General features: G+C 37.9%; 1 protein-coding gene across 3 annotated transcripts in view; it reads left to right on the top strand.

Moving 5' to 3' along the window:
• The first annotated feature begins 663 nt into the window (after positions 1-663).
• Positions 664-25,238, top strand: part of ppm1ba (protein phosphatase, Mg2+/Mn2+ dependent, 1Ba) — a 29,225-nt gene continuing 4,650 nt past the window's right edge. The window contains exons 1-5 of one of the 3 annotated variants that reach the window (XM_027150270.2): positions 664-1,080; positions 20,487-21,326; positions 21,967-22,084; positions 23,477-23,588; positions 23,782-23,839. In XM_027150270.2, coding sequence (XP_027006071.2) covers positions 20,499-21,326; positions 21,967-22,084; positions 23,477-23,588; positions 23,782-23,839 — 1,116 coding nt within the window. In that variant the 5' untranslated portion in view covers positions 664-1,080; positions 20,487-20,498. Of the gene's footprint in view, positions 1,081-6,856; positions 6,862-20,483; positions 21,327-21,966; positions 22,085-23,476; positions 23,589-23,781; positions 23,840-25,238 lie in introns of those variants that run through there. The other 2 variants (XM_027150269.2, XM_047812456.1) reach the window with 2 other exon arrangements.

The following is a 25,238-nucleotide window of genomic DNA, read 5'->3' as shown; positions in this document are numbered from 1 at the left end:
GCTCTTTCTTTGTTCTGTGTACCCCCCTGGACCTGGAGAAACATTGTCTCATTTCACAGTGTACTGCAACAGCTACGTATGTATGGTTGATATGACAATAGAAAGCCTCTTGACTTGACTCGACTTGATCTGCTGTGGATCTCATGTGATCCTGATCATGATCAAGATCAAGCCATTATTTATCACATACACACTAAAGGGAAATTATTTTCTGTATCCCAGTTTGTTAGGAGTTTCAGAGCATAGAATTGCCCATGAAATGACACTCCTTGATCCTTGGGCTCAGGTTATTGAACAGTGTGGTGTTTCTGTCAACCTGGTCCGTGTGTACACAGGGAACTAAAATAAAACTAACATACTGAAGTTGTTATTATTATAAATTATATTAAATGATATTCAATTATTATATTCAATTATAATAACATACTGAAGTCGGTCTCTGTGCCTGAACTAGACTTACGAACTGAAATGGTCAGATTAATCGTCAGTGTTTCATTTTGTAATATATTTGTTCTCACGTTATTTTCATTACATAAGAGGGAGCTTTCTCAACGAGCACACAAACCAGTTTTAGCAAGTCAATGAGACATCATGCTGCGATTGGCCAATTGCAGTGAAGTGACAGGCAGAAGCCACGCCCCCTCTCGGTTCAGTGCAGGCTGCTGAACGTCAGCGACGGTGGAGGACGTCATCTGCTTAGAACATGTAGTCTAGTCAGTTAGTTAGCTCCAACGCCGCTTTAGCGTCCATTTTTTGTAACATTTAACTTTTATTACGACCGACGCTGCATAAAAGTGTCGGTTGGTGTCAAATATGTGTGAAAAACCTTATCACGGTAGCTGCAATTTGTCTAGAGAGCAGTTAAAAGTTACCGTGTGAAAAACAGCCGCATTAGCTAGCCTGCTAGCTTGTCTAGCTAACCAACAGCTAGCCCTGCTGCGCTAGCGGTTAGCGACCGTGTCCACCGTGAAGCAGCCCAGTAATTAGATGTTCAGAGAGCGGCTTTGCGGTGAGAAAGTCAAGTCATCGTCTGCTCGGTACGTGGCGCCTTGTGAGGGAATAATTACATCCTGAGAAAAGGTAAGTCGTCTTCTGTTATTCTGGTAAACCGAAAATATTAGCTAGCTTTAGCTAGTAGGTTAGCTAGCTACGTTTTATAACACCTGACGCTGAGACTAACTACCTGCCTAACTGGCCTGATAACTCTTCGTTCATCTAGTTAACGTTACAAACGCCACTAAAAAAATTCTATTAATTTTATACTAACATAATGGCGTCTTATTAGTGACGTGAACGTGTAAACTCGCACTGAGCTCTCTAGTTCAGGCCAACATTTTACACTGGACGTATTAGCTTGTTTATCGTCATGGAGACAGTTCTAACACTCCGATCTTTCTTCTAAATAGCCCTAATTTAGCTCTTTACAAGCTAGCGTTTTATCAATTACGTCTTAATGTCTATTTCAGCATTTGGGCCATAATTTGTAAAATCCAGTCATTTACATAACGACTCTGACAGCTTTAAACACAACGTACAAGGTAATTCTAATTAAACGCTATAACCGATTTCGAATGAAATCTGCTTAGAATTAGATTCTAAACTCGTTTACTCTCTCTGTTAGTTTACTCCTGTATATTTGCTATAACACCAGGGTTACTTGTAAGGCAAATGACGCAGCCTATGGTGTGCATATACCTTTCTGGCAGACTTGACATGTTATGTGTCTGGTCTTTTCCAATGCACAGGCAGGTTTAGTACATCTTCACTACAACAGTATATGACACATGGCATTCATTTCACTTCTGACATTTATTCAAGCCATTTTTTTAAATACTTTCTTTCTGCACTTTAGGCAGTTTATTTGTACTCATAAACCTGACTTTGGGATCGGTATGTGATGCACTCCACTGATACCACATTGATTTGCAAGTGATTACAATGTTTAATTTATTAATGAACGACATGTACTTTTTGTTTCTAACATTTTGGTTTAATTTAATGTGGGATTTTCCAAGCCGTATAGTATAAACTTTTCTGTGGGAAGACTTTGCTGAGATGGGGAACTTTAACTGTTCCAAAGACGTATTTACAGTTTTAAAATGTATTTCTCCTAAAAAAAAAATATCACTGCATCAACAATTAGAAATTTCTATTATTATTTCTTAATTTTCTTCATTATTTGTCTTAGATTTTGTGGAAGTCCCTGTATATGAGCTGATTTCATAGAAACAATTAGATGGAGACAAAATTATTGCACAATTTATTTAATATTTTTTCTCCTCTCCAAACAAAGTTTGAGCGTTCAAGCATGCCATGATATTTTAAATGACAAATAATTGCCCACAGTTTTATAAACTTCCTTGCTTACAAATGTCTGGTTAAGCAGCTCTCAGTACTGAGCAATTAAGCATTACATTTTAAAGCCTATTTTTAAATGTTATTTTTTATGGCTATAAATAAGAGAGTTTGAAGTGGTTTTGTTTTGTCCTCCTACTTTTGTTGGAGCCAAAACTCTATATATGAGGTCCATCAGTGTTCTACTTGAAGCAAGAGAATAGCTAATTTGTTTATAAAATTACTGTGAAATGTCTTCAAATTAACTGAAAACTGAGTGGCCTTACAAACAGATACATAATTTTAAAATATCCTTGCACAAGATGTCATGTAGGTCAAAGCTAATGAAGGAAAATATTTATATAAAATGTTTTGCATTTTAGAGCTTGCTTGTGCTTTGCTGAATCATATTTTGACATCAGCTGAAATCAGTTTATCTGAATTAGCAATTAAACCCATGCTTGGTTGGTCTTCAACTTGTTTGCTATGTGACTCCAAGCAGCTATATTGATAGTGATACATATGACAGTGAGTCTCAGAGTAATGAAAGGTAATTGTATTCCATCAACCGAGGCTCAGGCCTGCCACTATTTTGTTCCAACTATCCTCAACATGCAGTTTTGCATCACTGATTAACCAGTCCATGATTTGGTTTGGATCATTAGAGTGTGAAACTGTTGGAAGTGTTCCATGTTGTTTGTCCTTCTATTCCCATTATTTCTATTGCAGGCTTAATAGTCATTCCAATGACATTGTACAGTTGTACTGTTGTGTACACATGCATAGAAGGCTAAGTGTTTATACTAGTTGGAGAAACAGAAACCTCTGCATGTTGGCTAGCTGATTTCACTTTGGGTTCCAACTAGCTGCCAGCTGATGATGTTCCAGTTTTGTCAATGGGAGAGAGACTTGGCCCGGAAAATGCACCCTGGGTGAAAGCTTACAAAATGCACTGATTTGCTATAAGTGCAGACCTTTTTAGGTTGCTATGTATGAGATGTGTCATATGCAATTAAAATTTTTGAACCTGTGAAAGCCTTGAAGATTTCCTCAACCCTTACCATGCATAGGTGATTTCCACGTGTTTCATGCTTAATACTGCACATCATTGACAAAATGTCACATTTCCCTTATTTCCATGCAAATTCATATTTAATATTCAACTACTATTAAATATTCTTATATGGAAATAGCTTTCATTAATCCGAACAACTGTATCCTCTTTTGTCGACATGTAGTTTTACTCCATACTGTTGCCTCAAAGTTGGAAGTGCCAAACTGTATAGGATGTCTCTGTGCTGTAGCATTACAATTTCCCTTCATAAAAAGTTACCCAAATGGGGCATGTACATAAAGCCAGCTTACGGAAAACATGGTTTGGTGTGGAAGAAACTGCTGGCCTGCAATGAGCTCTGACCTCAACCCTACTTTAACACCTTTTAAGATGAACTAAAATGTATACTTCGTACCATGTCTCCTCACCTAACTTCATTGCCTGACTTCTGAATGAGCACAAAACCCCACAGCCACTCTCCATCATTTAGGGGAAATCCTTCCCAGCATAGTGGAGGTTATTATAACAGCATCCATCTAAATATGAAGTTCAACAAGCACATATGGATGTGATGCCTACAAACTACATTGTGTCTACAAACTGTTGGCCATGAATTTAATTTTTTATTCTCTTTAAGTAAAGTGTTCAGTGTAGCTGTTTGTATTACCGTTATATTTTGCTGGTGGTTTCTGCCGATAGCTATGGGGTTTATTTTCATGTAAAAATCTTTAAAATTCATCATTGATTTTGTTAACTCTCTTGCTAACACAAGTCACCATGCAGTCACCACAGAGTATAAGCTTTGTAATCCTCTTTTTGCTTGGTTTCATCAATATTTCTACAGTTGTCACACTATCGTGAAGTTTATTGTGGTTACCCATACCAAATGATGACGTTAGTTTTGCGAAGGTTACTATAAAATGTTATTCATTTTATGGTTGTTGAACTTGTGTGTCAACAATAAACAAAATAAACTGAGAGAGAGACACAAAATTGCTTATCTGCTTACTGTATAAGTATTATCTTCTAACCATAACCATTTTTTCAACTGAAATAACTGTGTGCTGCTTGGTGTTAAGATTTGTAACTGTTCAGTATTAGTAACTGGATTTCACTCATGTTCACTTATTCATGTTTAATCAGACGGGGGTCACAATTTTACGCTGTAATTATTTTTGTTTGACATGAGATTTGCTTCTGCATTTTCTATGATCACTGGGTAAACTGCTTTTAATGCGGTTAATATATTAGGCATTCTTATGTTTAACACACTGTCAGCTGTATGTATTTCCAAAATTAAATCAGAAGGTTGTTTTTTGTTATTATAACTTTATATTTTATTTTTATATAACTTTATACTTTATATTTTATTTATATTTGTAGTGTGGTGGTTTCTGTCATGGTTTATTATGGTCACTGTCAGATTATTATTGTCTTGAGAGAAAGCCTATGCTCAGAGGATATAACCGTGCATGGGTCCACTGTGTGCTTTACAAAATTGAGTTTTCTTGGTAGTATCTGTAAGCCTGTTGTACGTTGTGATGCTTCATCTGTACCATCCATTGCAAAATGTTCTTCAGAGATCAAACAGTACAAGTAGAACCTAAGAATAAGAGGAGCAGTTTGACTCCAGAAATCTTTCTTGATGTTATGGACACTAGCTATTGGGCATGTAGACCATAATATGCAGAACACTTTGGGGAGCTGGCTGACTCATCAGCTCTATTTCAATGACTTAAGTAGAAAACCGCTTGGGTTAATCTTTCCGACATTAAGAAAGACAAACTATCCCTGGTTGTTGGTCAGGTTTGAAGGAAATAGCCAGCTTAGTTGTGGTAATCAAACCCAGAGTAAGAAAATTACCATTATTGAAGAGGTTCTGCTGTGATAGAGAGATAGTGGAACCCTTGCAAACCCAGAGTGTTGATCTGATGTCTATGGAGACTTTGTCTTATGTGCTGCTTTTCCGCCCACTGACCATCTGACACACTTCTTAGTGTTTCTATGTTTTTACCTAAGGATTTCTACTAGGCTCATCCCACACTTGTGAGACACAAATCAGCAGTGCTATGTATTGCATCAAATTCCCCTTCTGCATTTAGATCGCTTGTTAATCACTGTTAACTACCTGCTTTGTCACAGTTGTGGAGCTTTGTCTAGTTCACCTAAAATATTAAATGCTTCACTCTTTCATAGATGCCAGTAAGTATATTTGCTAATGTTGGCCTATTTGAATAATAAAGACACTTGTAGCACTCGTGAAACCTTTTTATTTTTTTTATTAACAAAACTGACTGATTTTCTATGGGGATGAATTTTGTGGAGCTCCACCATGGCCAGTCTAATCGGGACAAACAAACAACTTACTTGGCAATGCTAGTATGTTTATTTTTAGTGAGACAGTGTCCAATTACAAGCTTCAATGCTAGGGGTTGTCTGCTTGGCAAGACATATGGAAGTTTGTTTTTGTGGCTTTTTATCTTAACTAGTTAATTAAAAAAAGTACATATCTGTTTTTGGGTGCACCTTATAGGCTACACCTAATATTCAGCATTATATTTTGTGTAGTTGGTTGTATATTTTACACACAGTAGATTAGTACTGCTTTTTTGCTGCATTTATAGTACTAATATATAATGTTGGGCAATATATATAATATATAACTTAATATAATGAAGTATTTTTTTAACTAAGTACTTTGTAATGATGACATTGTATGCTGTAAATTCTTTATCTGTGGTCATTTATTAAAACATTATATTCTGTCTTTTTGCTTAAGTCTGGTCATCTAATGGTACTATTTTTGTCACAATTTGTTTCTTCCTCTGGGTTTGGTCTAGGCTTTTGATACTTTTGAGGCCATAGATTTACTAAATGCTGCAATTGGATAGAATGACGTACTGTAACATACATTAGTACCTTTTTCCTTATATGCTGGCATTGACATAGTCTAATGGTGTTTTCTTAGTCCAGTAGGTGCTGTAAGCTGATTCAATTTGCCAGTTTCTTTTGTTTTCATATCCTCTAATACAGTTCTAATATGAAACACCAAAGAAGCCAGTGAGGACAGCCTAATCAATTTTTACATATTTAAAGGCAGCTTTCATATCATGTATGTTGTCTTGTCTATGGAGAGTGGAGTGCATCCGGACAGAAGTGCAACCATCACCAGACATTTACATTTACGGCATTTGGCAGATGTCTATATCTAGAGCGACGTACAACAGTGCTTTTAAGTCTCTAGCGATTAATTCTAAAACTCTGTTCAGGGTGTATTTTATTAAATATACACAAAGAACAAACATGGACAAGTGCTAATTCAAGTATTTCAGGAAGAGGTAGGTCTTCACAAGTCTTTTGAAGATAGACAGTGACTCCGCTGTTCGGACTTCTGGGGGGGGGGAGTTCATTCCACCAACTTGGTGCCAGAACAGAAGAGTCTTGCTGTATACCTACCTCTTACCTGAGAAATGGTGGGACCAGTCGAGCAGTGCTGGTAGATCTGAGGGAGTGAGTTGCAGTGTGAGAAGTGATCAAGGCTTCGAGGTAAGAGGGAGCCATTCTATTTTTGGCTTTGTAGGCAACCATCAGTATTTTGAATCTGATGTGTGCAGCAGTGGGGTGGTATGTGAAGTTGGGCAGATTGAAAATAAGTCATGCAGCTGCATTTTATGATCAAGTGCAGATGACGAATCGTGTTCATAGTTAGACCTGGGAGTTGCAGTGGTCCAGTCTTGAAATGACAAGAGATTGAACAATTACCTGGGAAGCCTGTTTGAACAAAAATGGCTGAATCCTTCTGATGTTGTAGAAAATAAACCGAGATGACCGTGTCACATTAGCAACATGCGAGAAAAAGGACAGTTGATTGTCCTTTGGTACCCCAAGGTTGCCAGCTGTGACTGAAGGGGAGATCAAATCGTTGTGCAAGATCATATTGCAAGTTCCTGACCTGGGGATGAATCACATGGGATGATCTGCAGTTCAGTTTTGCTGGGATTGAGTTTCAACTGATGAGCCGTCATCCACGATGATATGTCTGACAGAGATGCAGAGATCCGAGCAGAAGCTGTGATATCTGAGGTAGGGAAGGAGAATATAACTTGAGTGTCATTAGCATAGCAGCAGTAAAAGAACCCATGTGAGAAAATAACTTCACCAAGAGAGTGAGTATAGGAGAAAAGGAGAGGACCAAGTACTGAGCCCTGTGGGACACCAGTGGAGAGTCTGTGTGGAGCAGATGTCACTCCCCTCCATGTTACCTGATGTGAGTGACCTTGCACCTAGGAAGCAAACCAGTCCCATTCTGATCTGCCAATTCCAAGACTCCTGAGGGTGGACAAGGGCTTGTGACTATCAAACAGCAAGGACGAGGACAGATGACGGCAAGGCTGAGCTAGCAGCATGTAGTTTCGTATGGTCAAAAGGGCAGTCTGTTTAATGTGCTGCATTAAAGACATACCGGTGGTATGTTGGTGGTTGTTCTGTGAAAGATAGACAGACCACACATACATGTGCAGACACAGATCAGCTCAATATCTCTTTAAAACTTTCTGCAGTTGATTGTCATTACATGCATTGTAAATTGACAACTTTCACAGGTATGTTTAAAAAAATCTTGTTCTGAAAGCAGACCTTATGGTAAGTTTAAAGAGGTTTTTAAAAGTTAAGCACTCACTGTAATAGAAAAACCATGATGTTAGTGTCCAGAGTATTAGTGTTAGTGTAAACAGTCCAGAGTATTACAAGTATGTGGGATTTGAGACACCGCGATATTGTTTTTTAGAATAGCTCAGACTTCACATATGCCCCTTTTCCATCAAGGCAGTTTGAGTGCTGGTTCAGAGCCAGAGCCTAATTTAAAATCAGCTCTTTCTTTTTCAACACCCAAAGCACCGGCTCTGAACCAGGAAAAGTTGTTCTTAAGTAGCACCAAACCATTGCTGGTCCAGAGCATTAACAGAAAAGCATCATCCGACATTGTTGCTGTTGTGTTTGTGTTTGCCGCTGCTGTGCTTATGTCGCTGTATAATGTTGTATACAGTGATGTAAGACTTGGCTCTGTGATGGCTTTCTAGCCCATAGAAAGGCAAACCGGTTCTTAGAAGGCTTGCCAGTGGAACTTTGAACTAGCACCCGGTTCTTTCTGGTGGAAAGGGGCAATAGATGTGTGGTTGGAAGGGCCTGGTCCAGTCAGTTGGCTAGTTAAGACTTGCATGGCTTAGGGACAGTCGAGTAATACGAACCTTTACTTTTCTATACTTTCACAACTGTACTTTTAATACATATTCAGAGGATATCCAGTGCACTCCATATTGGGTGGGGAGCAGGAGTGATGAAACAAAATACAGTAAATATGGCTTAAACAAAGGAATAAACTTAAAATGAAAATTCAGATACCTTCTTTGTGTTCTAATCAAAAAGTAAGAACCAGGGTTATGTCAGATTTATGCTTTCAGAACTTCTTGACATTCCCCTCACAGAGTGAAAGATTTGAAAAAGTACTGGACAGATACTGGTGGAGTTCTCCAGGAAAATGATTGCTGATTATTTGATGCATGCTGATACTGTATGTTCTTATTAAGGTTTAAGTGTTAAGCCAGTATTCTTATTAAGGTGTAATATCAACCATTGTTAAACAGCTACGAAAGAGTAATTCGTACCAGAGAACTCCAGGCCATGGATGAGGCCAAAATTGCAACTTGGCTAACACAGCAGGGTAAAACAAATGTATGACAAACAAGCGAAAGAATCCTGATCAAAAAAAAGAGTATCAGGTAATTAAAACAGGCACTTGTAGCCAGATGTTCAACTATCCTCAACCACTAGAGAGGATTCAAATAGGATTTTTGAGTGTACCTCTCAGTATTTTCATTCCAATCTCCTTTAATTGTCAAAAATTGCACATGGTTCTGTCGGATTTAAAAATAAGGCCATTATCCGGCTTCATCAAAATACTGCACAGTCTTGAGAATGAGTTCTCATATTAGTCAGTGGTGCTGTCATGGATTAAAAGCAATTTTTTATAAAATTACAGGACTTGACCTCAGTTTTGAATCCTATTGTCTTCAATAGAAAATTTTAATCATATGTTTAATCAAGTCTTTCATAGCTTTAACAGTATGGTTATTGGACTAGACTTTGTATTTTATTTTCAAAAGTAATTACTCTTTATTAACCTAGGTTTACAGTATTTCAAATTTTTTCAGAGAAGGAAAGACTTTACATACACTAGAATTAGGGGCGCCGCAAGGAAGCATCTATTCAGTCACCCTTATTAGCATAAAGATCAATAGTATTACAAATGTAATTGGGCCCAACATATTCTGCTGTCTTTGTGAAGATTGTTGAAGACAGGTGGAAAAGAAGAACGTAATTATAAGAAGGCAGTGATTAAGATATCTGTAAGGCCATCCTTAAAAATATTCTTGTTTGCCGTAACCCGACCGACCCTGTCAATTTCGGACGGACTCAATTTTTTATTTTTTAAGTCCGACCGACTTGCCGGTTGTAAATTTGTGTCAAGACAACCAATTATTTTTTACTCTTTAAATAACTAATACAAAAGCAATACAATAATATTAACAGGTTTGGACACCATAATACATCAAAAAAATTAATCAAAACAGCTCGACACCGCTTTAACTCGCACAAAGTTCTGGAAAAACTGCACAGCATCAAAATAAGGTTTGCAATGATGCACCCGAAGGCACGGGTTGAAGACCCAGTCAGTGATGTCACGATATGCTAATTTGTTTAGTCATACCTACCTAATCACCATCACCAAAATTGTACTTTTTTTTTTTTTTACAGTGAAACTTGAAAAAAAAAATATATAGACCTACCTACCGAACCTTTCTTTTTTCTTTTTTTTTTTTTTTTTTTTTACTGTTACTGCAAACCAAAATATTTTTAAGGATGGCCTAAACTGCAATTCTTGGATATAAAACACCACTTTTCCACTCTAAACAAATGGATTTAGGATGGACATTAGATGTCACTCTCAACGTTGTTGGGATAACAACAGCTCAGTATCTATATTCTATATATATATGTTTTTTATGGACAAAGCTCAGTTTTTACAGCTGAAGCCCTTGCTTTAAGTGGAAAGTGAGTTCTAAACATAGCACTTTTTTGATTGCACAGATTCAAAATCTAACCTCCAAGCATTTGCAACTTTAAAGACCAAACACCCCATAATTAAACCAATGAATGATTAAGCGAATCTTACTGGACTGTCCACTTCTATTCAGAAAATAATTGATGTCTTTTTTTTTTTTTTTAATTGTTAGAATCTAAGCATTTATTGTTGTAATATTGTAAGATTTTGTTGAGTGATCTGTATTATGTAGCTGTATTTTGAAACAAAAATAGCTATTGATGCTGACATGGTATCAATAATAGTAAATATAATACATGGTGCTATACTGATTATTACTGCAGTTTGTAATGCACCATGGGGTCGTGTAGCATTCATTTCCGAACATGTGCACTTTGGTCATGTCAAGTCGGGCATTTTAAATGTTTTCAGAAAACATTCTACAGCTTTAAGATTGTCAAAAATATATTGTTGTATCTCAGTGTGGTGTTTCCTTTTCACCTACACTGTATCATGTACAAAGCTGAATAGCCTGTAATGTCTAACTTAAGAGCACAGAAATATCCAGTAGTAATATCCAATAGCAATATTCTCCGATGTATTCTAGCTTCCCTTAGCTGTGCTTCCAAACAAATGAAGCCGATCTCATAGTACGGAGATGGGGCAAAATAAAGAAAGAAAAACATTGTGTTGTTTATTAGAGACTTGATGATGCAAGAATGAACTAAGGGTTTCCAATACCATGAATCACATGCATTTGGATGCGTGCGTTACACCTAATAATAACTTGCTACGTTAACTTCTATTTCTGACTCTCATGCCCTGTTCCACTTTCAACTATTCACCATTTTATGTGGTTTTATACTAAAAAACAAAACAACACCCCCCCCCCCCAGAAAAAACAACAAAACACCAGAGTTTGATTACTCCTCTACAACTGAAGCTGTGATTTAGATTTCCGTGAAAAGCTGGAGATATATCAGTCATTGAATCATGCCGTTTCAACAAAGATCACTTTGTTTTTTATTGCTGGTTTGCAGACATGAATAAACGGAATATTTTACTTCTGATGGTGAAGAAGTGTGTGCAGATATTTACATCATTCTTATACTTAGTGCATAATTGAATGGAAACATAGCCATAAGCTTTAATTATCTCTGTTTAATGGACTTGGCAAAACAAAAACAATTAAATCTATCTAATCTCTGTTCTATGTCCTGAGTAAGATAATCCTGTATAGGTTTTTTTTGGTTGATCTTTTACTCCCCATTCCAGAGAAGGCACTGGTCACAGCAAAGATGCACTGAAGGGCCCTGTTGAAGCGCTTTGTTGCTATAGAAACCACTCTTAGCTGCCACTCCAGGCGCAGTAGGCATAGAAACGGACCATGTGACAGTGGTCCACTGGTTACATCATTGCAGTGGCGTACATCTCGACACTATGTAGGCCTTCTCTGTTCACATCAGTGGAATGTAGGGGGTCTTTTAAGAGCAGCAGATTACCTGGATGCACAGCTGTTGAACACATGCCTATATAAAGGCAGGTAAGTTCATTTTTAAAGCCAAAAAAGATGACTCACTATATTGAAAAGCCTTTACTGGAAACAATAAGAAAGCAAGAAGCTATTTATAGAAGGACTGGAGTTAGCTTAGGTTTGTTGTCCAGTTTGCACTTGATTTTCTGCCTTTGATAAGAAGCAGATCTTGTGTAAGGGTTGGTAGTGTTTTACAGGCTGTGCAGTGTAAAACAGAGCTTGTTTAAACATCAGAGCCAGCCTTCCTGTCCACAGTGCAGAATCTGAACCTGCACATCTTAGTTTTCTTGTTGCCTTTACTACAATATTTATCATGTAAATAGTGGATATGAGTTTGTAAAAGCAGCATAATGAGGTGTATAAATTTGTATTTGGTTCTTTTGTTAGATGCCATTATTGAAAGGCTTTCAAAGGTTTGTTAGATTTTCTGTCCTACTGAATATATTTCATTTCTGTTTGCCTTCTGCTTAACTATAAGGAGCTCTCTGTGAGTCCACCTGCATTCATAACCAATGAGTGATTATTGTCAGCTCTTTTTAGGCTTCTGTGATGCTAATTATGCTGCACGATCAAAGTGTGCTGAAGCCGGAGTCAGGGCACAGGTGTTCAATACTCTCTGCCTTGTTTTAATGCTAAACATTCATATTCCACTTCACAGCATAATGTGTTTGTCCCATGTAAGCCACTTGGGAAACCAAGTCTCTTTTTCTACTGTACCTTTTTTAGTCATGTTGTTCCAGCTAGGCTCTGGATGTTGTGCAGAGGAAATGCAGTTTCCTTTGCTGAAAGGTGAGAGTTTGAAAACTAAGTATATGGCTAGAGGTCTCAGAGAATGGAATGGTGATGTGTAATCCTAGATGAGGTTATTTATAGTTCAGTGGGTGTGAGACGCAGATGCTCAGACAAGCTGCCTTATGACATCACATGCCAGATGACTGGTCTGTAGTCTGTGATGCATGTTCTGGTTTATTAGAAATAGTTCTAGTATAAACTGTTTTTAAATAAAAAATTTAATTAGTCTTTTTTTTTTAAACTTTACTTATCCATGATGGTGCACTTTGAGTTAAACAGAATGTCCACATTACAGAATACATCCTTTTATACATTTAGGTTTTAAGGCAAAATGTACAAAGTTTAAATCTTTATTCTAAAATAGATCTGTGCCCAGTGACTTTTCATCAAGTTACCATAGTAACAGCCCACAATGATGGTAAAAACTCAGCACCAACAAAAAAAGAAACCAAGCCTGTTAATTTCTACATGCATTTCATACAAATTATAGTGTTATAGACGCTAGTGTTCCCTTGTATGTTGGGTCAATGAGGTTATTTTAAGAAGAAAGAAATTGGCCAACGGTTTCATCCCATCTGCAAATTAAACAATAAACAATTTTTAATGCCAACATTAGTGTCCTAAGATTTGTGTAGAGTTTGTTGCAGACATTAACATATTGTGGCTTTTTATCACACGAAATAGGATCAGCGGAGGCAGGTGGAGGTGCTAGACTGTAGCCTAAAACAAACAAGCTTTCGTGTTGTTTGTGGGCTAATTGTACCATGACCTGTTACAAGTAGAAGCCATGTGTGTTCATAATTTTGTTTGTTTGTAGCAATAAATTTAAATCAGCAACATTTAGCAATTCAGCAGTTATGAATACATTGAATATAATCTACAGGTAGGTAATTATACATAGTGTGTGTTATAATATAATTAGAATTTTGATTAAAGTCCTGAGTGTATGACCACAACTTAAGAGGACATTCACTGACTGTAATATGTGGATTGTTTTCTTTTAACATGATGCTGAGTGAGAAATGTTTGCTCCTGGTTATGTATATTGTTCTTATTGAGAAAGGTTAGCCAAAGCTGCTTGAAGATGCTTTGTTGGTTCCGGTAATATTTCAAGAGTATTAAAGCCTATATTAGTAAATTTGTGCATCAGAATTTCCTTAAATTTAATGTGTGGATTTTCTGTAATGTAATTTTTTTCTTTGTTACTTTGTACAATTCATTCAGATACCCCACATTTTTCTCCTTTTAGTCTTGTGAAGCCGTAGCCTTATATCACCTACTATGTTAGAACTAAAAATATGCTATATTGTAAAACTTATGAGCAACTGACCATCACATACAAACTGTTTCCACACAGTTGGAAGCACACAAATGTCCTTGTACCATTACAGGTTCTTTTCACTGGAACTAAGAGGCTCAAACCTTGTTCCAGCATAACAGTTCTACTGTGCAAAAAGTGAGATCCCTTAAGATATCTTTTGTCAGGATTGTTCTGGAAGAACTTGAGTGACCTGCACTGAGTTCTGACCTCAACCTCAACACCTTTTGGTTGAACAGAAACACTGTCTGCCAGTACCCTAGGCCACTTTAACCATCATCAATGCTCAACTTCACTAAAGCACTTATTGCTGAATGAGCACAAATAAAATCTAGTAGAAAAAGTACTCCAGTACAGTGGAGGTTATTATTCCAATAGAGGAAAATCAATTCTGGAATATGATGATCAACAAGCACATGTGGCCGTGATTGTCAGGTGTCCACAAACCTTTTTCAGTTTGGCTTTGTATTGTTTGTTTATTCACTGCAACTACAATAAATCCACTAGTGCAGCTATGGGATATTTCCATATTAGCTTGTGTATGCGTATCCTCCTATAACCTTCCTCCTATAGTAGAATATCACAGACTAATATTGCACTATCTACAGTAGTTGTCTGTATAAAGTACATGAGGAAAAGTCAAATGTTATTTTTCCCCTTCTTCATTACACTTGAATGGGGTATAATGTAGCATCTTACACACAGCGAGATTCTCCCTTTTTCCATTGTGTATATGAACATTAAGATCTTGAGCAGATTGTGCATGCAGATGTTTGACAGCTCTGATGTCTTATGGTTTTCACAAAGGTGTGTTCAGTGTTTTCAGCTCCGACCACATGTTCTGGGTGGGGTTTAAATTGAGGCAGAAGTTGTCATTTCAGAATGCTGATTGGGTTTACAAATCAGCATTTTTGTTTGATTATGGTAGTCTATTCTAGACAGGCTTTCTGCAACCAAGACCATTCTTGTTCTTGATCCTAATGAGGTCCAGAAGTGGAAAAAAACTAAACCGTTAACAAGCATATATATTTGAAATTTGAACAGAATGTTTTTTTTGTGCATAATCAGTGTTATTTAAACAATAGTTTATGCCAGTATAGGAGCTCGCAGTTCAGTATCCTTTATTGATTAAAATCTTTCTTGGTTGATTTATCACAGTAAATTATACTGCAAATCTGCATACACATTTATTAGGATTTAAGTCCTTGCGTTCTGAAATAAATGATTGAATGTGGTCAAATGGTATTAGACCTCTTTAGAATCCTTGCATATAGTTGGTTGCTTGTATTTTATTAGTTTTTTGTTTTACATACCTAAATTTAAGTCTTTCTTATAACACGGAATATGAAGTAAAAGTGTGATGTGGTGTTGGAGGGAAGCCCTGATAAATGCAATAAAAACCTTTCGAATGTACTGACTGTTTAAAAGTCAATTGAAAATTTTAGAGCTAGATATGATTAAATATGTTGAACTTTTTTAAATATTGGTGAAAGGTTTTTAGCTTTAAGCCATTTGTATAAAGAGATCTGTACACTGCTAAAGGGAAGATGTACAGTATGTAGTATATTTAACAGCAAATGTTTAAATTCAAAACACGCTTCAGCATTTGCAAGGAAATGACCCCGTTTCGTTGTGAATTATTTTCCGTAATTTGTATTGTATTTGTACATTGTGTTCGAGTGAAGGCAAACATTTAAGAACAGTTCAGCCTGTGGTGTGAGTGACCTGGCAGTGTTTTGACCTGCTCACAGTGCTGGCTCATGGTGAGCTCCAAGTTCCACAGGTCTGCTGTTTGCACTAATTAAAAAACTGATCCTGTGGTCACTGTGCTTCTGCCAGACATGGCTGGCTCACATAGGTGTAAAAGTTTAGGTCTTTTATGGTGGTAAGTCATTATGTAGTACATATGCCAAACTCAAATTTTTAAAGAAGCACACTAACTCATGTCAGTTGCGGTCTATTTTTGTTTATTCTCTGCACATGTTAGACAGATGTACATCACAGCTGTAATCAAAGATGTTAAATCCAACAAATAAAATTGTCCAGTGAGAACATTGTTTAGAGAATTTAATTAGCAGAGAACACTGAGATTTGAAATGGTATGTTCATCATCAGGGTGGATAGATCAGAAGCAGATTTAAAGTCCAGGCTATTAGTTTTTATTTGCAGTTGCCTGGCAGTCAATTCAGCTCAATAATCAGTAAAAGAGGGAAAGAAATGCCTTACTTCTCGTTGACTTGATAAATAAGTTTTCCATTGATGTCATGGGAAAGGTTTTTAACACATTTTCATTATGAGGGCCTAAATAAAAATTGTGTGGTCCTCACCAATTTCTATAAACCTTTAGGTGACAACAAAAAAGCTTAACAAATTTTTAAACTAATTCAGTATTCTTTGGGGGGGGGTTACATCCAATAACATAGTACCGTCTATGGCAACAACTTGAATAAAATGTTATATGTAGGCGTTTCAGTCTCTCATGATGTTTGAGAATTTCTGTCTCACTCTTCTTTACAACATTGCTACAGTTCTTTAATGTTTGTGGAACGTCATTTATTCACAGCTCTCTTAATACCCCACCACAGAACCTCAGTGAGTTAAGCTTTATTTATTTGCTGGCCATTCAGAAGTACGTTTTCTGGTGTGCTAAGGATTGTTGTCCTGTTGCATGACCCAACCACAAAACATCAGGCCTTGAGGTGGATGGGCTACAATAGTAGATGACTACATCAGGTTCCACTTTAGTCAGCCAACTACAGGAGTCTGAGGCTAAAGTGACTACAGGCTCCTCCAAAGTGGACAGTTAAAGATTGCAGACCACAAAGTCTGTTTGAAACATCATCTTTGACAATTAATTACATGGGTTTCTTCTTACATGGGTTTCTTCTCATTCAAATAGATACAGAAAAAAATAACGGTCCAGGTTTTGCCAAGATGGCTGTCAGGTGGACAGACTCTCCTAGAAGGACCTTGTGGTTGTTCTGCAATTGGGCAAAGCCGTATACAACTAGGACAGTGTGGAGCCCTTTTATGTTTTAAACTCTGTTAGGTCAGTGTTTAGAAGCAAAGTGTTTCCTTCTCTTTTTTTTTTTTTTTTTGGTTGTTTGTTTCTGATTTCTTGTGCGTTTGTTGGTTACTGTTTATTCTTTTATGAACAGCAATCCTAAACAGCTCAAATCAAACCAATGATTGTGCTTACATGCTGAGTAACCAGTTATATCTGGTTTTAGATACGGTGGATATTTTCTGTTTGAGAAATGAGAGCGTAACCAGAGCAAATTTATTCTTTTGAACCATTGCAAATAGCCTTACACCACTGACAGTTTGTATTACAGTTAACAGTGTGTTGTCTCTCTTCATGTTAATTGGTTTCAAATGATCTTATCTTCGGGGATATTTCTTGTTTTGTGACTCTTGTTTTGGATCTATATAAATGCCCTGGTGTGTAATTCTTCATGTTGTGAGAAACGCACTCCGTGATTGCTGGAAACCCTCACGCTATTTTTTTTAAAATATTTTTTTGAATCACAGTCCTTCCACAGAGATATGGAAGACACCTAAAAATAATACTTTATTTTCTTTGTAATCTCTAGTACCAGTGAGACCACAAGCACTTTCAGTTTGGCCGGTAGAGAAGCCAATTCATTGAAAGAGAAAGGACATAGGACGTGGGAGAGGAATGCGCTTCTCTTTATCTGAAGGAACTTAGACCTGTGAATTCATGAACCTCACAGTTATGAGCCAATAGAAATAAAGAAGGCAGGACTCTGGGCCTGTTTGGACAGTGGAACATGGAGGAGCTGCTTATTGTGAAGTATATTATAAATGCATGCACTAGTTCTTTTCTTAATGAACTCCAAAAACAAAACACACCATGGCCAAATATCTGGAGTGACTGTGACTGTTAGCACTCTCAAAGCTAACATAGTGTGTGACCTGGTGGTATCTCGTGATTAGTTAGTCTGTGTACTCCAAAACCTGTCTACAGAAAGGTACAAGGTGCTTTTTGGTTTAGTATCTTTCAGTATGTAGACTGAATTGATGTTTTGGTTTCTTGTCAGTAATAATTGTGCCTGCTGTTGTTTATTTCTTTATTTTTGGTCAAACCTTCTTTGGTAAAGTTAATTTAAGTCAGTTTATTATCGGTAAATATCTGATTTACTCTATACTCAATAATATATTAGAGTAAATATTTCATCACTATTGTAGCAACTGACATGTTCATTAAATGGCTTACACTTAGCTGGCTGCTTATAAATCTAACTTCTAACATTTCTACAGATTTTTACAGATTGCAGTTAATCAGTTCAACCAATACTTTCCTACTCATTTATTAAATTAGCAATGAGCCGTGCTTTTCTCCCATCCGGAGCTAGGGTTTCCGTGTTTTTAAAATATAAAAAGGTATTTTAACTCTGCATGCTATGATTTGTTGACAGAAACCAGATTTTCTTTTCAGCCGTGCTGCGTGTGTTTTTAATACGATGATAAGCAGAGATAACTTGAGTTGCACTGTCAGTCACGAATGGACAGAACAACTGGAAAGAACAGCAGAGGTTTCTGAATGGACACCAAACAAAATGTTCCCACAGAAGTGATGGCCTGAATGCCAAAGTCATTACAGCTTTTAGTGAGTCTCCTTAAGAAATGACTTTTTAGGGTACATATTAATTGGATCCATTTGAAAGGGATCCATGTTCATAATGTGGAAAATGTTTGCGGTCCTTGAAGTTAGATTAGAAACAGTAATAATGTTTTGTTCTCTGTGGCTTTGCGTTTGAGCAGCACAACACTTTTTAGAAGCTCAGGCAGCGCTGCAGAGGCAATAGGATTATCAGGCATGCAGTGTGTTGATTTTTGGTAGGTACACCCACTTCATGGTTTCAGAGCCAAGAACCTCAACATGTTTATTTCACTCAGAGCTTTTCAGTTTGGCCTTAACAGAATACCGTCTGTTGGGAAGCAAGTCTAATCCTTATATATACATGTCCAATGCGGTTTCAGTTTAGTGTGGGAGGTTCTCCTTGGCCAAGGCATTTTTTGTAAATGTTCACTAACTATGAAGACACAAGGGGATGCTTAAACACAATTAATAAGGTGCTGTCCTTTTTCAAGAAGTTTGTTCCTGAAGCTTTATTAGGTATGAGGTGTTAGGCAGCTGACATAGATGCCAGGGTAAACATTTAATTATCACACATTACATAATAAACACACATAATTTCTAGGATGAAAAAGTCTTGTGTTGAAATCTTGAAAATCATCATATCTTTTTGTATAGTCTACCTCATGGGGGAGAGGAGGGAAGTGTACACCAGGAGTATACAGTGTTTGCGTTCAGAGTTCAGAACAGTTTGGTGGTTTTTTCCTAGCATGTTTGATTCAACTCTCCTTATCCACCTTTGACAATCATTCAGTAAGTAGAATGTGCATTTGCCGAATGTTTGTCAATCTGTGCTAAAAGTGATGAATAATTTGGGAGAGATACAAGACCAAGTTTGCTTAGAGAGGCAACCTTATGCTACTTATTAGTCCTTATAGTTGTCGGTTAAAGCTGTGCTGATATTAAACTTGTGAGTTTGAATTGGTGCTTGGAATCATATTGTTATATATTCATGCGTTCTTCTGACTTTATAGTGTCAGAAAATTCTGACTTGTTCATTGCAGTAGCTTTTGTGGGTTGCAAGTTGCAACAAAAGTTTAACAGCCTTTACCCTGGAGTGAGATGGGAAAATACCAAAAAATCAATACTCTCAGCAGATAAACCAAATGACATGAACCCACTTGAGCGCTCTCCTTGAAACATGTGCTTTTATCTGTAGTGTGATATAAAAGCTATCAATGTATGTCAGATTTATCTACAACTATAATGGTCATTGTAAATACATTTGATTTATTTGTTTATTTAAAGATGGGGGTTAATTTATAATGATTTATATGCTTATTTTAATAAAATATCAAGGACTATAAGCAAGATATTTTGTCTCCAAACCCTTGCTTGTTGAATTTACATTTCATATGTATGCAAACAAACTGCTTGATACGTTATACTTCTTTTTAAGTAAAAGTCTACACCCACAACAACACTGAATATTTGCCATACTAACCTTGAGTTTACATTGTTGTGTTAGTCTTGAGTTAGTAGGTAAATAGATAAGCCCTATGTTGCACACTGTCTAAACTGCTTGAGGTTACATGGGTTACCCTTTATAGTTTTTCACTGCCTCATGGATGAAACAGACAGGTTGTGAGAACAGAGTGCTGCCCTTAGTTCTCTGCATTACACTATAATGCTTTACAATGATGAATTAGTTTTCATGTTTTGATCACTTGCTTGTCTGTTTTTTTGTCCTAGCAGGTGGTGAGAGTCATGGGGGCGTTCCTAGACAAGCCCAAGACAGAGAAGCACAATGCACACGGTGAGGGCAATGGCCTACGCTATGGCCTGAGCAGCATGCAAGGATGGCGTGTGGAAATGGAGGATGCACATACAGCCACTGTGGGCTTACCACATGGCCTTGACGACTGGTCTTTTTTTGCTGTATATGATGGCCATGCAGGCTCACGTGTGGCCAACTACTGCTCCAAGCATCTGCTAGAACACATTGTGGCAGCAGCACCAGCCGGCGAGCTAGGCCGCAGTGTGGAGGCGGTGAAAAGTGGCGTGCGTGCTGGCTTCCTGTGCATTGACGAGCACATGCGTGGCTTTGCCGACCCGCGCAATGGCCTCGATCGCAGCGGCTCCACGGCCGTGGCTGTAATGCTTTCACCCGATCATATGTACTTCATCAATTGTGGTGACTCACGTGCGCTGCTTTGTCGTGATGCGCGTGTTCGCTTTTCCACACTCGACCATAAGCCATGTGACCCACGTGAGAAAGAGCGCATCCAGAATGCCGGTGGGTCCGTCATGATCCAGCGTGTGAACGGCTCTCTGGCTGTGTCACGTGCTTTGGGCGACTATGACTACAAGTGTGTGGAGGGCAAGGGCCCCACCGAGCAGCTGGTTTCTCCTGAGCCTGAGGTATTTGAGATTCCCCGTGTGCCAGAAGAGGACGAGTTTGTGGTGCTGGCCTGTGATGGAATATGGGATGTGATGAGTAATGAAGAGCTGTGTGCCTTTGTGCGTGCCAGGCTAGAGGTGTCTGATGACTTGGAAAAAGTGTGCAATGAGGTGGTGGACACATGCCTTCACAAGGTAGATGAGCTTCCTTCCTGTTGTTGGGAAATTGCTTGCTATTATTTCAGTCATTGTGTAGTGCTAGGAGTTGTTTCACTGCAATACTTTGATTTTTTTTTTCTTCTAATCTATCACATGCTAATATGAGATTCAGACCATAATTTCACTTTTCCGTGGGCTAAGAAAAGAAGGAAAGCACAATTATACGTACATGAAGAATAGATCCCTAAGGGTGGTTGGCAGGTATTAAGGAGATTCATATTTTGTGCAGTATATTTGTGCATATTTTTGTTCAATGTTTATGAAATATTTATTGAAAGGATTGTTTTAGTGTAGTGTAGAGTTTTCTTGTTAGAAAAAGTCCACATGATGGGTGATTTGTGGCCTTTCTACACTTATAAACACCACGAAATTCAAGAACCTTGGAATTTTTTTTTATCAAACAAAATTTTCCCAGCCAAAGCTGACTAGTAGATTAGGCAGAAAAAAATGTTGAACTATTCATGTTTAGATGGATTGAATTTTGAATTGAATTTGATTAGAAAATGGGTTTAGTTTGGGAAATGCTGGAATAGCCTGTTTATTTGTTTGTTTGTTTGTTTTATTTATTTATTTCTGGAGACTTAGTAGGAAATTAAAATTTCTCTTCTTCCTACAGGGAAGTCGAGATAATATGAGTGTCGTGTTAGTGTGTTTGCCAAATGCACCCAAAGTATCAGAAGAAGCAGTGAAGAGAGACACGGAGTTGGATAAGTTCCTTGAATCTCGTGTGGAAGGTGAGAGAATTATTTAAAACTTATTTATGTCATTACATTAAACATAGGTGTAGGTGAGTGGGATCGGTGTGTGTTTCTCAGTTAAATGCTATTTAATCATACTGTTCAATTCTGTGGTTTGGATTTGGGGCACAGCACACATTTTTAAACTAAATGTCTACATTAGATTTTGCAAAAGAGAAGAGGATTAAGGAGCCAGAAGATAATATTGCTTTGTACACATTTGGTAGTTATCGCTAGTATTTAACTGAACAAATTTGGCAGGACCCCACTGGGAGAACACAGCAGACCTGGGAATTTTGTTCTTGCTCAGTGCCCATGGTGCTTTGGATAGACAGTTTAAAGGAACAGCAAAGCTTACTCAGTGCCTGTACTGCTCTGCATGTTTCTAAACCACTCACAAATTTGTAATCGTATAATTTCAAAAGCATTCTACAGAAGTGAAATGTGAAATTTGTGCATCTTGCTTAGGGCCCCCAAAGCACTTGAGCTGGCCAACAAGTTGTAGGCTGCTTTTCCCTCCTGGCCTCCAATCAAGGAACAAAATGTTGACAATCTCAAAGCATGTTTACATGATATCTGCATTGAATCTTTTAGTTTAAATATGGCACGGTGGCACTATTAGTACACACCACCTGACTGCTGTTTACACATTAGCCAAGGACGCATTCTTAATTTCGGTGGATCAGTGTGGTGGGGGTTTTCACCACAGGGAAACAGTGCAAAGCATCATTGTCATGCAGGTCTGCTAATTTGTTCAGTGAAAATAAACCCAGTAGACAGACTTGTAAAACAAGTTGTTCAACACTGAAACGTTCACTTGCCCAGTGGTACAGCTAATAAATGTATTGTCCACTCCTGTCTTTTTTTTTTTCTTGTGATTCAATAGCCTGACATCGCTGATTTTGGGTTTCCTTTTTTCGCCTATCCTTCTCTTTTCTTTCTTGCATGCTGCACATATTTTGGCAAGCAGATGCGCGTTACATGTAGTTTTGTGGGTTATGTAAACACATGGGTTTGAATGTTGGGTCATGGTTAGGGTAATAATGTGGTAATGTTTGGCTGCATGCTGAGAAGGCCTTAGGGAGACGTCAGCACTGTTCCACCAACTAGGAATGTGCTGGCTGAACATCCATCTGGCACCAGGCCCAGAGCAGTCTAACTGAGCTGCAGGGTACCCTTCATTTCCCCTGTCCATTTTGACTGTGTCACTTGCCATTCACAAAGTTTATACACCAAATTTTACCCCAGGTTCTTTAAGATTGCTTGGGAAATCTTTTTATGTGAGCGGTTTCTTTATTTCTGGCTGTCCTTTCAGTGTTTCCAAACTTAGCTGCAGTTTGTTCTATTTGTACTTTTTATTTAACCTGTCATTTGTACGCTCTCATTCAGAACTCATCGAGAAAGCAGGGGAAGAGGGAATTCCTGATCTGGTACATATCCTGAGAAACCTTGCCACAGAGAATATCCCTAACCTCCCACCAGGGGGAGGCCTCGCCAGCAAGTGAGCATGCATATGCACATACACTCTTGTTTAAGCAAACTCAAACACCTAGTGCATTCAGCTAATCCAGTGAATGCCAAAGTAGAAAATCTTTTACTTTTTGCCATTGTGCTGGAGACATGTTGATTTGACCTACGCTGTTGATTGAATTTGGACCTTTCTTTCTACACGAGTGTCTTTTCTGTCATTGCAGGCACAGTGTTATCGAGGCTGTGTATAACCGGCTCAATCCCCAAAGAGACGATGATGGGGTAAGTGAGCGTTTTCTCTGACCTTAATCCTTCTGTTGTACTCCCATTAAAACTGTATGCGTTATACACAGCAGTAGTATTGGGGAGACCAGGTATGGTTGTAACACCACCAATTAGCAATAAGGTAGGAGTCATATGATCATATCAGTGTTTACCTGCTTCCTTCCCAATCGCACATGGTAGTTGTCAAGGCTGGAAACACATGCATGCAGATTCTACAGAGAAAAAATAATAATTTTGAGGTAAGAATGTAGCTATTTTGACCAAGAAAATGTTTTGTTTAGTACTTAAACTATTGCAGTTATAATCATATGACTTATTAGGGGAAATAGTGGTTTTTCCAGGCTAAATGTGCTGCACTTTTCCCCTGCTAATGTCAAGCCACTGAGCTAATACAGCTAGCTAAACAATGGCTGACAGGGGTGGGGTGAGCTATAATACATCTTACATCATAACAGACAAACCAAATGTGTAAAAGAGAGTGTATCAGGAAAAAATAAAGGAAGGCAAAAAAACAGGAGAGAAAGACCACAAAGAAAATTTTGAAAACCAATGCTGAGGAAACCTCAGTTGACGAAAACAACTTTTGTGGTGTTTGTATGGATCCATATGGAAGCTCAAAGCTGACAGAAGTGTGGGTAAAATGTGCCCAGTGCGGTCTCTGGGCTCTCCCAGCCTACACTCCAGCATTCATTTGTCACCACTGTGACCCTGATTAAGAATGGACACACAATGATATTGTTTTTGGTTTAGACCTTGTTCTTTGTGCAGGTATATTGACAGAGCGTTCATTAAGCATACATATTGCTAAGGAAGGTTGTTCTAGTAGACAAATTTACACACACAGAGAGCCACATACAAGAACACAAACACAGACACCAACATTCACACCCTCACACACACTCCTGACTCAACAGAAATCGGATTTGAGTTATGGTCAGTCTAAAAGAGACATACATTGTTCTGAATTGTTCTTTGATTTCAATAAACCTCACGAAAGACTATTTGAAGACTATTACATTGTGTGGCCTCTGTTTTTCCTTTTTCTTTTGTCTACCGACCCTGGTAGTGGGGTAGGTTGTAATAAAGGAACACCATGTATTTGACATCAACTCATAAGGTCTGTGATATTATTGCAGGCACTTGATTTGGTATGGTATAATTTGACTTTGTATAAAAGTTTGAGAATTCTAACTCAAAAATTCGGAGTTACAGGTGTTGAAGCAAAAAGTGTTACAACCCGGTCTCCCCTATACGGAGTACTACAATTAGTTTTAGTAAGCTACAATTAGTTTTAGTGCAAGGAGACTGCGCTACATTTGTTTTGTCTCTTTCTCACCCACACACACACACACGCACACACTCGTACAGTCTGTTCAAACAGCCCCACAGCTGCACT

This window comes from Tachysurus fulvidraco, chromosome 4, assembly GCF_022655615.1.
Source record: "Tachysurus fulvidraco isolate hzauxx_2018 chromosome 4, HZAU_PFXX_2.0, whole genome shotgun sequence".
NCBI classification, from domain to species: domain Eukaryota; kingdom Metazoa; phylum Chordata; class Actinopteri; order Siluriformes; family Bagridae; genus Tachysurus; species Tachysurus fulvidraco.
The sequence above is the reverse complement of the archived record's forward strand: the minus strand, read 5'-3'. Positions and strand labels throughout refer to the sequence as shown.